The 12,260-nt window shown below is 32.7% G+C and overlaps 1 protein-coding gene across 1 annotated transcript; it reads left to right on the top strand.

Annotated features, from left to right (window-relative positions):
* The first annotated feature begins 8,130 nt into the window (after positions 1-8,130).
* LOC110800674 (uncharacterized) lies at positions 8,131-10,007 on the top strand. Its single transcript, XM_056841388.1, has 2 exons — positions 8,131-9,274; positions 9,586-10,007. The coding sequence occupies exons 1-2, from the start codon at positions 8,131-8,133 to the stop codon at positions 9,618-9,620; spliced, it is 1,179 nt and encodes a 392-aa protein (XP_056697366.1). The 3' UTR covers positions 9,621-10,007.
* Positions 10,008-12,260: the final 2,253 nt, after the last annotated feature.

The following is a 12,260-nucleotide window of genomic DNA, read 5'->3' as shown; positions in this document are numbered from 1 at the left end:
AGGGGTGAGTATCTTTCCTATTGTGAGTGATATGATTGAGATATGGATGAGAATTTAGATGAGTACGAGTGGGGAGATCCCGACCAGCCTCAGAGTCAGGAAATAATGGAGTATGTGTTAAGTGATCAGGAAATCAATGTCGTGATGACAAGTGTCACTCATTGATTCGCCTCTCTTATTGATATAAAAATAATAAAAATATTTTTTCTAATTATCTCTATTAAATAAAAATATATTATCCACTATAATATTAGATTTTCTAAATGAAAGGAAACTATACATATACGGATTATTATTACTGATTTACTGCCATATGAAAACAAAAGGCACTAACAAAAATTATTAATACAAATAGGATTACATTAGCTTATTTGCAATTTCTAATAAGTACCCGTACAATTATGTATTATATTGACTATAGTATAAATATTGACTAATTATAAAGGAGAGGGGGGGGGGTGTTTATGTCCTTTAGTATATACTCCCTCCGTCCCGGAATACTTGATCTGTTTTCCTTATCGGGTCGTCCCTTAATACTTAACATGTTTCTAAAAATGAAAATATTCTAACAATATTATATTATTTCTCACTCCACCCCTATTAACCCACCTACCCCCTACTCCATACAAAAAATAATTAAAAATTCAACCCCTACTCTCCCCCAACCCCACCCCTTTACACATTTCCCACTAACTACAATAAAATAATACCCCACTATCAACTACTACCTATTAAATTAAATAAGTCAATTCAAGTTCCTTAAACTCTGTGCCGGTCAAACCGGGTCGAGTATTCCGGGACAGAGGGAGTAATTAGTCAATAATTGTACGGTTATAATCTCCTTTAAAAAATCTCTCCATTAAATTTAAGTTTAGATTATAACCTGTACAATAAGATTACTTTAGTCAATTTTTATTTAAACAAGTGTCTTATATATTAACTGCACATATGTATAACGAATACTTAACTTTGTTTTAATATTCGAAGTAGTATTTATCAAGGTTGTGTAAATCATTCTTATTGAAGAAAACAATTTGTTTAATAACTTTGTATCTTCTCGAATTTATACGTATGCTTTTATTTAATACTTCCTTAATTTTTTATATGAAAAACGATTTTAAGAGTTTTATAATTTCATTTTATATTATTAATTTATTTGTCTTTGATCATATGATTATATTTGCCTTTGTTTTACATTGTTATATAATAAAAAATATTTGCGCACATTTTGGATAAAGAAAATCGATGTGGAGCTATGTCGCTCTCTGACTTGCCTTTCTTATACTTGATTTTATAAAAAAAATCACTATCTTCCAGCATGCCTATTTTTCTATTAAATTAATAATATATAAGCTTACAATAACTTATCGCATAAAACTCCGTGAAAAGAATATTGCAAAGATTAAATTTGGACGAAGAGAATAAATAGTATAATGTTTTGTTTTTTTTACTCAATTATTCTAATAAAACACTGAAATTGTATAAGACTCTATAGTAGAATTTTAAAATTTAAAAGTCTCCTACAAAAAGAATGTTGGTCCAAGGGTGGGTTTGAGGCGAGTTTGGATACACGGTTCAGTGATATATCGGGGATGAGTTTTATTTTGTACCCGTTAATAAGGAGAATGGGAGGGGTGAGTATCTTTCCTATTGTGAGTGATATGATTGAGATATGGATGAGAATTTAGATGAGTACGAGTGGGGAGATCCCGACCAGCCTCAGAGTCAGGAAATAATGGAGTATGTGTTAAGTGATCAGGTAAATGATATAAATATAAAATGATTAAGTAACTATCGAAGTGAAGGGTGGATGAGAATAACACTATGATTAACAATGTGATAAATAGATGAAAACAATTTTGTTTATGTACACTTATTTGTTTTTGTTTTTTTTAATACATAAGACACTAAATGGGGAAATAACAGATTTATACATCAGTAACTTTAAGTAGGAGAATATCTATAAGGTACATGTGTCCAAAACATAGTGTAATCAGACAACCAAATTTTGAATAGAGTTTTAAAATTCAAAACTCTCTTACTAAAAAATAATGTCGGGTCCAGCTGTTAATGGCTAGGTTTTACACAAGTGATGAGTGGGGATAAAAAATACTTTTGTCTATGTACTCTTATTTGTTTTCTGTTTTTAATAAATAAGATAGCGAATGGGAAATAACAAATTTGTCAATCATTTATTTTAATTAGGAAAATATCTATAAGCTATATGTGTCCAAAGTATAATTTAATTAGACAATCAAATTGTCAAATACTCTACAGTATAGTTTTAAAATTCAAAAACTTTCTTACCAAAAAATAATGTCGGGCCCAACCGTTTCGGGCTAGGTTTGACACGTGCATGTGATGTAGACCATATTAAATGCACCCGGGTGCACGGTGCACATTCTCACATTTTCTCCTTACATGTGAGGAGAAAATGTGATTAGGATCACCAGTGAGTATTAAAATACTATTGGGTGCACGGTGCACCCGGGTGTACCTAATAATTTTTACATGAGATGAATGTGGAGGAAAATAATTTTGTCTTTGTACCCTTATTTGTTTTTTTTTTAATAAGTAAGACATGGAATGAAGCAATAACAAATTTATCTAGCATTAATTTTAATTAGGAAAATTTCTATAAGCTATATGTGCCTAAAGTATAATGTAGGGTACGTTCTGTTCACCTTAAAAAAATAAGTTTCAGGTCCAATAAGTTCAGATAAGTTCAGATAAGTTCCAATAAGTTTCAATAAGTTCCAATAAGTTCGATAAGTTCAGATAAGTTCCAATGAGTTCCAATAAGTTCAGATAAGTTCATATAAGTTTCAATAAGTTCCAATATTAATAATAATAATATTATTTATTATTATTAATATTAATATTATTTTTTTATTTTTTATTTTTTATTTGTTATTTATCTCCCTCCGTCTCTTTTTGTTTTTTACGTTTGATGTTTTTCACGCGATTTAACGACTATTTAATGTGCATTGATATTCCTCTACTTTTTTTTATTTAAACAAGAAAAATTACGTTTATTTATAATGTTTTCACTTTATCAAAAATCTGACATTGGGAAAATGAGAAATATTTAATGTCCAATGGATTTAATTGGTTAAAATAATATTTGTTCACAAATTATGATAGAATATTAATGCATTATGTGACAATATAAAAGGAAATGTAAAGAACAAAATGAAACACCCAAAATGGAATACGTAAAAAACAAAAAGAGGCGGAGGGAGTATTTATTATTTATTTTTATTATTTATTATTTATTATTTATTATTTATTATTTATTATTTATTATTTATTATTTATTATTTATTATTTATTATTTATTATTTATTATTTATTTTTTATTATTTATTATTTATTATTTATTATTTATTATTTATTATTTATTATTTATTATTTATTATTTATTATTTATTATTTATTATTTATTATTTATTATTTATTATTTATTATTTATTATTTATTATTTATTATTTATTATTTATTATTTATTATTTATTATTTATTATAAGTTTCAAGAAGTTCCAATAAGTTTCAATAAGTTCAGATAAGTTCCAATAAGTTCCAATAAGTTCCAATAAGTTCCAATAAGTTCAGATAAGTTCAGATCAGATAAGTTCAGATAAGTTCAGATAAGATCAGATAAGTTCAGATAAGTTCAGGTCAAATAAGTTGAACAGAACGCACCCGTAATCAGACAACCAAAATTGTCAAAATACTCTTAGACTTTTAAAATTAAAAACTCACTTATCAAAAAATAATGTCGGGTCAAGTCGTATATGGTTGGTTTGAGGCGGGTGTGGATACATGGATGAGTGATGAAGCGGGGTTAATATTATTTTCCGCCCGCAAGGCGGGGATTATGGACGTGGATGAGTATCATACCTACCGTTGTGACGGGCATGAGGATGGGAATTTTAGGCAGGTACAAGTGTTGAAGGATCAGCTCCACCCCGCTTCGATGGGGGTAGGTGTTAAATGACCGGTTAATGATGTAAATGGTAGGGAAGTATTAAGTGGGTATGACTATCGAAGTAAAGAAAATTTATGTTTGTCATGGGTTATGAAAGGGAAGAATATGAATTTATCTATGTACCCTTATTTTATTTTTTAAATTTGATAAATAAATAAGACACAAATTGGGGCAGTAAGAGATCTATCTATCATTAGTTTTAATAAGAAGATTATCTATAAGCTCTATTTTGGCGATAATTGTCTATAGCTATAGTTTAGTAAAAGTTTAGATATGCAAATTTAATATCATATCATAAATTGTACATCGCACGGGTATTATACTAGTTGCACCTACAACACATGTTATATATGGTAGATAATGGGACTAGGATTAGTGAGTATTAGCTAAAATTATACCTGTAAACTAAAGTTGCATTTTATTCACTTGATTTTACACTTACCTCGCCTTATTAAACTTATTATTCCTTATATAAGTAAATACGGTGAACCTAAAGCACCCTAAATTATTTGATCCTTTAATGAGACACTACATGTTGAGGATATGGGATCAAGTAAGACTGGGCTTCAGCCCAAATCTTGTTGCAGCCAATGATTCTGACATGTTGAGGATATGGATGAAGTAAGACTGGGCTTCAGCCCAAATCTTGTTGCAGCCAATGATTCTTTCGAGATCCAGATATTTCTTTAAAGTTTCTAGGCCTGGTGGGCTTTCTGGCCCAAGCGTAAAAAGAAGTGTGCAAAGTTGCCTTCAAACAAATTTGTCGTTGAGAAAAGCTATTGTTACAAGAGGCTGGCGAGGCGACAGACTGTGAGATATCTTCACACATAATAGGAGCAGCGATAGGCCGATAGTACCATTTCGTTTTAAAAAAGTACCATATCTATAAAATAAAATTTAAAATAGTACAATTTTGTTAAAAAAAGAGTACCATTTCTTCTTTTTTTTTAAATACCATTTTTCCAATTTTTGTGCGGTTATGTTTTTGTAAAAATATCAGAGCTTTGGGTTTTCCCTTCCTCATTGCTAGTTTGCTACAATGCTATTTGTTGCCAATGCCACACATGCACTGCCATACAACCTCATCAGTTTCATCAAAGTCGATAAATGTCAACTAACGATATGTTCTTTTTATCGGATGAAATATGAACTTATTTGAACTGAATTGATTAAATTTTATTGACTTTATTGGACCTGATGGGAACTTAATTATCGATCTAATACGGTCTAATTGTAACTTAGCTGAACTTATTAAACCCAAAACTTATTTATATATGGCGAAAAGAGCACGCCTAATTCAGTTGTTTAAGGTTTTAGTGGGGTGTATGGAAGACATTGGATTGGATCGAATCCCTGTCATATCATTGATCATTGAGAATTTGAGATCCTTGAGGACCTATACCCAAAAAAAAAAAAAACAATCCTAATCTAAGGTCCTATGTTGTTCGCTTTATTTCCAATTATTTCTAGAAAATACGTTCAGATAATTTAGTTTTTAGAAAATATAAGGGCTACTCAACTATAATTTATAACTCGATAAGTTTAGATAAATTCAGTTAATGGTTACATAAAATAAGTTCAAAAAAAATATAAACTTCAAATCTAATACAAAGTATGTATTTTCGTTTGCATTGTTTTAGGTCTAATAAGTTCAAGTGTGTTATTATTAAGGTCCAATAAGTTCATTTCATATAAGTGTAGGAGATTTTGGGTAAATAGAACCATACACACCCTTAATTGTCATCATTTTGGAAAACTTATTTTCCAATAAAATATTGTTTTGATTAATTGAAATATTTTGTGGTATTGCATTATGAGAAAATTACATGTAATGTGGTTTAAATGCATGGAGAAAACATAAAAAATAAAAAATAAAAATGGAATCTAAAAGTTGATAAATCAGCATGTCTAATCATCTAATGAATGATGAAAGAAGGAAGGTGGGTTAGCATAACCCCATGTGGGGCAACTAATAATTCTTCACAAGATTGGATTCTTAAACATGGGTGCAATTACAATTGACATGTCACAAAGATTTCATTAACTTTAATCTCTAAATCAATTACACTAATAATTGATTAATAACTAGTACTCGACTATTCGTACTACCTTTGTTCCTTTACTTGGCACTTAATTTTACTATTACAATGGACTTTTTTCACGCTTTTACTTATCACATATACTTAATCTTTAATCCGTCTTTCTTAATTGACACACTTTTTTTTTTGGCACGTTTGCTAAATATGTGATTTCAAACATTAATATTTTCAATTATGAATAGAAAAAAATTATAAAAAGTTGACATTTGAAAAATAATCAATGAGACGAATCTAATAAAATAGAAGATTTCACGTGACTATATATTTTCTTAAGTATAAATTACAAAAGAAATGCGGGGGAGTTTATATAAATGATGTCAAAATCAAATTGCGTCAATAAACGGAGGAATTATACATAAATAGGCATAAAGTTTGCTAACATGCTTACTTTGCCCAACACAATCAAGACCTGGAAAGCTAGTCGTATCTGGTCGTGTTCGTGATTGTTCCCGTGTCAATTTCATGTTCCTCTCAAAATTTGATCAAAGCTATATAAAAAGCTGGATAATTACATAATATGACAGATTAATCTAAACAGACCGTGTTCGGGTTAACTTTGTGTCTTCCAATGTTAAATTTGTGGTATCCTCAAATTTTATCAAAACTATGTAAAAAGTTGTATAATTGCATTACATAACAGATTTATCAAAACAGACCGTATTCGGATTAATTTTATGTCGTATCGTGTCAATTTCATGTTTTTTCTCAGTAATTTTGTACTCATGTTTGTATCAATAATGATCCTGTCGTATTAGTGACTTCTAGCTCTAATACAATCACACTTTTTAACCCCCTCATTTTTTTTTTTCTGACAGTAGTAAGTATCAAGAACAATAACCTAGTTTTGTGCGTAAAGGGTTAAATAGTTGAATAACAGAATAAGGTAATTTAAACTGGTGTCCCACAAATAATGGGACAGTAGTCCATTCCTCTTTGCATCCCTAGAAGCTGCACTTCTTCACATGGCCTCCAGCACTTTCCAACCTTTGAATGATTGCTCTTATAATTATTTTTCAATCTCATTTTCTATTTTCTTTTTACTAATTTATTTATTTGGAAATGCACCGTTTAATTTTATTTTTGTTTTAGTTTTTGGAATTTCTCTAGTAATGATAATGATGTAATAATTAAAAAACAAAAGAACAGAATGAATTTGATTAAAGACAGAGAAGTGCAACTTTGCATGTGATCTCTGAGTGAAAGGTATTGTGGTTGAATGGGCAGGGAATGGCATTCTGCACACTTGCACATAATTGAGTTTATTTTTGTTCATTTTGTTCTATTGATTTTTTAAAAAGAAATAAATTTTGGTTAGCCCTCAATATTATAGGACCAATTTTTCGTTACAACATTTACGAGAATTACACCAAAAAGTACGGAAGGGGAGACATATCCGTCTACATTGCTCTCTCGTTTTCTAAGTACTTGGTTACATTTTTCACTTACCAATTGCATGTTAGTTTAGTGGTGATTAGGGCTGCATTTGGTAGTGTTGGTATTTACGAGCTGCATGTGAAGCCTATGAACCATGCACATACATTATGAAGCTTCTAGAATCAACTCTAACTACTTCCCCTACAAACAAGGAAGGTTGTTAGAAGGTTGTTAGGGTTGTTAGATGATGATCAATGCTGATCATCCTTGTAACATTAGTCAGCTTTGTATATTAATGCTGAAGTGTACAAATAGAAGCTCTTGATTAGCTAGTACACCTCATTGGTGTTAGTCTAGACTCGTGTATATATAGCATACATTGTAATCTTTTTGCTCAATTAATTCATTAAAGCAATAACACTCTACTTTCAGAATTTTCTCTCAATTTCCTCTAACAGATTTTCACCCAACAATGGTGAAATCTGACATGGTATCAGAGCAAGATCTTTAGATCCTGCTGAGTTTTTTTTCTTCCGCAAATACATTCTGATTATTTGATCAACTGATCAAGTCATTGTCTCAAACTAGATCATCAGTGTTCTTCGTTTTTTTGTTTAGGAATTCTTCCTGATTTTCTGTAGAAATTCTATCTAGAATTTTTCTTTCAAAATGCCTGATGATCAGGATTCTTCTCTTAATCCAAACTCTGCCTATTATCTCAGCAACAATGATCTTAATACCTCGAAATTGGTTAACATAGTATTTGATGGCAAATGCTTCAATGACTGGAAAAGGTCTATGGTGATTGCTTTATCTGCTAGGAACAAGTTGAGTTTTGTTGATGGAACTATGAATCAGCCAGCTGTTGGATCAGTAAACTTCAGAATTTGGAACAGGTGTAACGATTTGGTAATATCCTGGATGCTAGGATCTCTTGAAGTTTCAATTGCAAGGAGTGTGCTATACTTGAAAACTGCTAGAGAAATCTGGTTGGATCTTGAGGAAAGATTTTGTCAATCTTCTGGTCCACAATTGTTCACAATACAACAGAAACTTTGTGATCTGAATCAAGAAGATGATGAACAAATTTCAAGTTTCTTTACCAAGATCAAGCTTCTTTGGGACCAGCTTGATGGCCTTGATCCACTTCCATCATGTGTTTGTACTGGTTGCAGCTGCACACTAACTCAAAAGCTTTTGAAATCTCAACAAGATCAGAGGTTGATACAATTTCTGATGAAGTTGAATCAGAAATATGATCATTCCAAGAGCACTATTCTTATGATGTCTCCATTGCCAACAATTTCAAAGGCATATGGACTACTCCTGCAAGAAGAGCAGCAGAAAGAAGTCAACAGCAACAGGACTCATAATATGGAATCAACTGTGTTTACTGCAAGCAAGTTTACTGACAATAGACCATATAAATCCACTTATGCTTCTAACTCTGGTAATTTTGGTGTTCAGAATGCAAGCAGTGGAAATCAGCAAAGGAATTTTACTTATTCCAGAAATAATCTGTACTGTGAGCATTGCAAGATGAAAAACCACACTGTTGACAAGTGTTGGAAACTACATGGCTATCCTAAAGATTTTAAAGGCAGAGGAAAAAGAGTAGTAGCAGCAGCTCAGTTGGAAGAATTCACTGAGAAAGAAAATCAAGTTGAGTCAGACACAGGAGTGGTTCATGCAACTTTCACAGAAGAGCAATACAGTCAGCTTTTAAGCTTTCTCAACACTCAGAAAACTGCTAATCAAGCTGAACACTCAGGCTCCAGTTCACTTGGACTAGCAACTGCTACTCAGCTGAGAGGTACATTTTGTTTATGTTCTAAATTCAAAACTAAATGGATTTTAGATAGTGGAGCAAGTGATCACATGTGTTCAGACAAAAGTATGTTCAGTAATCTAGAACCAGTTGATGATAAGTGTCATACAATCACAATTCCTAATGGTGCAGAAATTCAAGTAACACACAAAGGCACAGTTGATCTAGGAAGAAATATAACACTTAGGAATGTGTTGTTTGTGCCAGGTTTCCAGTTTAACCTGATAAGTGTTTCCCAACTATGCTGTGATATTGAGTGCACAATTTTGTTTACACATGGTGAATGTTTTGCACAGGACCTTTCCAAGAACAAGCACATTCTGCTTGGTAAGTTGGACAAAGGCCTATATTGCTTAAATGAAGACTTACTATCAGACAGATCAAAGTCCAATAACTATGCTCTTTCAAGTACTTCAGCAATTGAAGAAGCCAAACTGTGGCATCTTAGGCTAGGACATATTTCTTTTGGCAAAATAAAGAATATTAAAGGCATTGATGTCAAGGGTTGTTTAGCTGAGTGTTTCTGTCAAATCTGTCCCTTAGCCAAACAGACAAGATTTCCCTTCTCTGTAAGCAGTATTAAGTCAGTACAACCTTTTGATTTGTTGCACATAGATGTGTGGGGTCCCTACTCTGTATATGATTCTTCCAAATGTAACCAATTTCTTACTATTGTAGATGATTACACCAGAATGACTTGGACTCATTTAATGAGAAATAAAACTGATTCTGTTAAAATCATGAGTGATTTTATTTTGTATGTTGAAAATCAGTTTGGTCTTACTGTCAAGAAGGTTAGATCAGATAATGCTCTTGATCTGACAGAAGGTGGAATGAGGGAATTATTTCTCAGCAAAGGAATTCTACACCAAAAGAGCTGTAGTTACACTCCTCAACAAAATGGAGTTGTTGAGAGGAAACATAAGCATTTACTTGAAACTGCCAGGGCACTTTCTTTTCAATCCAAACTGCCTGATAAGTATTGGAGTGATTGTGTTCTTACTGCAACTTTTCTCATTAACAGAATGCCACTGAAAAGCATACAATTCAGTACTCCCTATGAAAGATTGTTTAAACAACCTCCTGATCTTTCACACTTGAAAGTATTTGGTTGTTTGTGTTACATCAGCACACCTAAAATCAATAGGTCTAAATTTGATCCTAGAGCAGATGCTTGTGTTTTACTTGGTTATCCACCAACTCATAAAGCTTACAAAGTTCTCAACCTTACAACAAAGAAATCTGTCATTTCAAGGGATGTTATCTTTTATGAACATCACTTTCCTTTTCATTTTTCTCAAAATCCATCCACAGCATACTCTACTCAATTTTTCTTGCCTATTGAAACTCCATACACTTCTGATACACCAGATATACCAACATCAAATACATCAGACTCAAACAGACACACTTCTGTTGATCAAGAAATTGACACTCACAATTCTGGACCTCTTTTGTCCAATCCAGAGTCATCACCCACTTCTCCTTCCCTTTCACATACTTCTCCTCCCATTTCTCCTACATTATCTCTTCCAGAACCAAGAAAATCCACCAGAACTTCTAAACCTCCCTCTCATTTTAATGATTATGTATGCCATAAACCTCCTAAACATTGGTGCAATCTTGTTGCATATGATACACTGCCAGATAATCACAAACTGCTCATTGCTGCTCATATGGAGCTTGTTGAACCTACTAACTATTCTGAAGCTGCTACTGATTCTAAGTGGATTGAGGCAATGAACAAAGAAGTTGATGCTTTACAGCACAACAAAACTTGGGATTATGTCATCCTACCTAAGGGAAAGAAAGCAATTGGATGCAAGTGGGTTTATAGAATTAAGAAGAATGCAGATGGATCAGTTGAGAGGTACAAGGCCAGATTAGTGGCTAAAGGATTTACTCAGAAATATGGCATAGATTATCATGAAACATTTTCACCTGTTGTTAAAATGGCTACAGTGAGGTGTTTAATTAGTCTTGCTGCTAGCAAAGGATGGAAATTGTTTCAGTTGGATATCAATAATGCTTTCTTACATGGTACACTTGAAGAAGAAGTGTACATGAAGGTTCCTGAAGGGGTTCTAGCTCCACCTGGTTATGTATGCAAGCTGAATAAATCATTGTATGGGCTCAAGCAAGCTTCTAGACAATGGTTTGCAAGATTGCACTGTGAGCTCAAATCTCAGGGCTACATTCAATCAAAAAATGACTATTCTTTGTTCATCAAGAAGGATTCTACTGATATTACTGTTGTTGCTGTCTATGTTGATGATATAATCATCACTGGCTCTAATGAAGACAATATTTCTGCACTTAAACAACATCTGCATCTTACTTTCAGCATCAAGGATCTTGGTCTCTTAAATTTCTTTCTGGGAATTGAAATTAGCCACACTGATGATGGATACATTCTCACCCAAAAGAAATACACCAAGGAACTTCTCCATGATTGTGAATGGGATCTCTCCAAATCTGCTGTTACCCCATTCCCTCTCAATCTGAAACTCACCACTGATGGAGTTGATTATCATGATCCAGAATTGTACAGGTGTTTTGTTGGCAAGTTAAACTTTCTTACTCACACCAGGCCTGATATTTCCTTTGCTGTCCAATCATTAAGCCAGTTCATGCACTCTCCTAAATTGCAGCATGTTGATGCTCTTATTCATACCCTTAAGTACATAAAGGGGACTGCAGGTCAAGGTATCTTGTTACAAGCCACTGACAAGCTCACTTTACAAGCCTTTTCTGATTCAGATTGGGCAGCCTGTCCCACCACAAGGAGGTCTGTCACTGGATATATTCTCTTGCTTGGTAACTCTCCCATCAGTTGGAAATCTAAAAAACAAAGCACCATCTCTAAGAGTTCTTCTGAGGCAGAGTACAGAGCCATGTCACAGGCTGCTGGTGAGGTGACTTGGACAATTCGATTACTAGAAGAACTTGGTGAGCTTCTCAAACCAGTTGA

This window comes from Spinacia oleracea, chromosome 4 (assembly GCF_020520425.1).
Source record: "Spinacia oleracea cultivar Varoflay chromosome 4, BTI_SOV_V1, whole genome shotgun sequence".
Classification (NCBI taxonomy): Eukaryota; Viridiplantae; Streptophyta; class Magnoliopsida; order Caryophyllales; family Amaranthaceae; genus Spinacia; species Spinacia oleracea.
This window is presented reverse-complemented; position numbering and strand designations above follow the sequence as displayed.

What these genes read in the sequence shown, in the direction of transcription:
- LOC110800674 (XM_056841388.1), top strand. Translation starts at nt 8,131, where the DNA reads ATGCCTGATGATCAGGATTCTTCTCTTAATCCAAACTCTGCCTATTAT. An exon ending in AACTGCTACTCAGCTGAGAG is followed by an intron (nt 9,275 to 9,585) that starts GTACATTTTGTT and finishes TGTTTTGCACAG; the next exon opens with GACCTTTCCAAGAACAAGCA.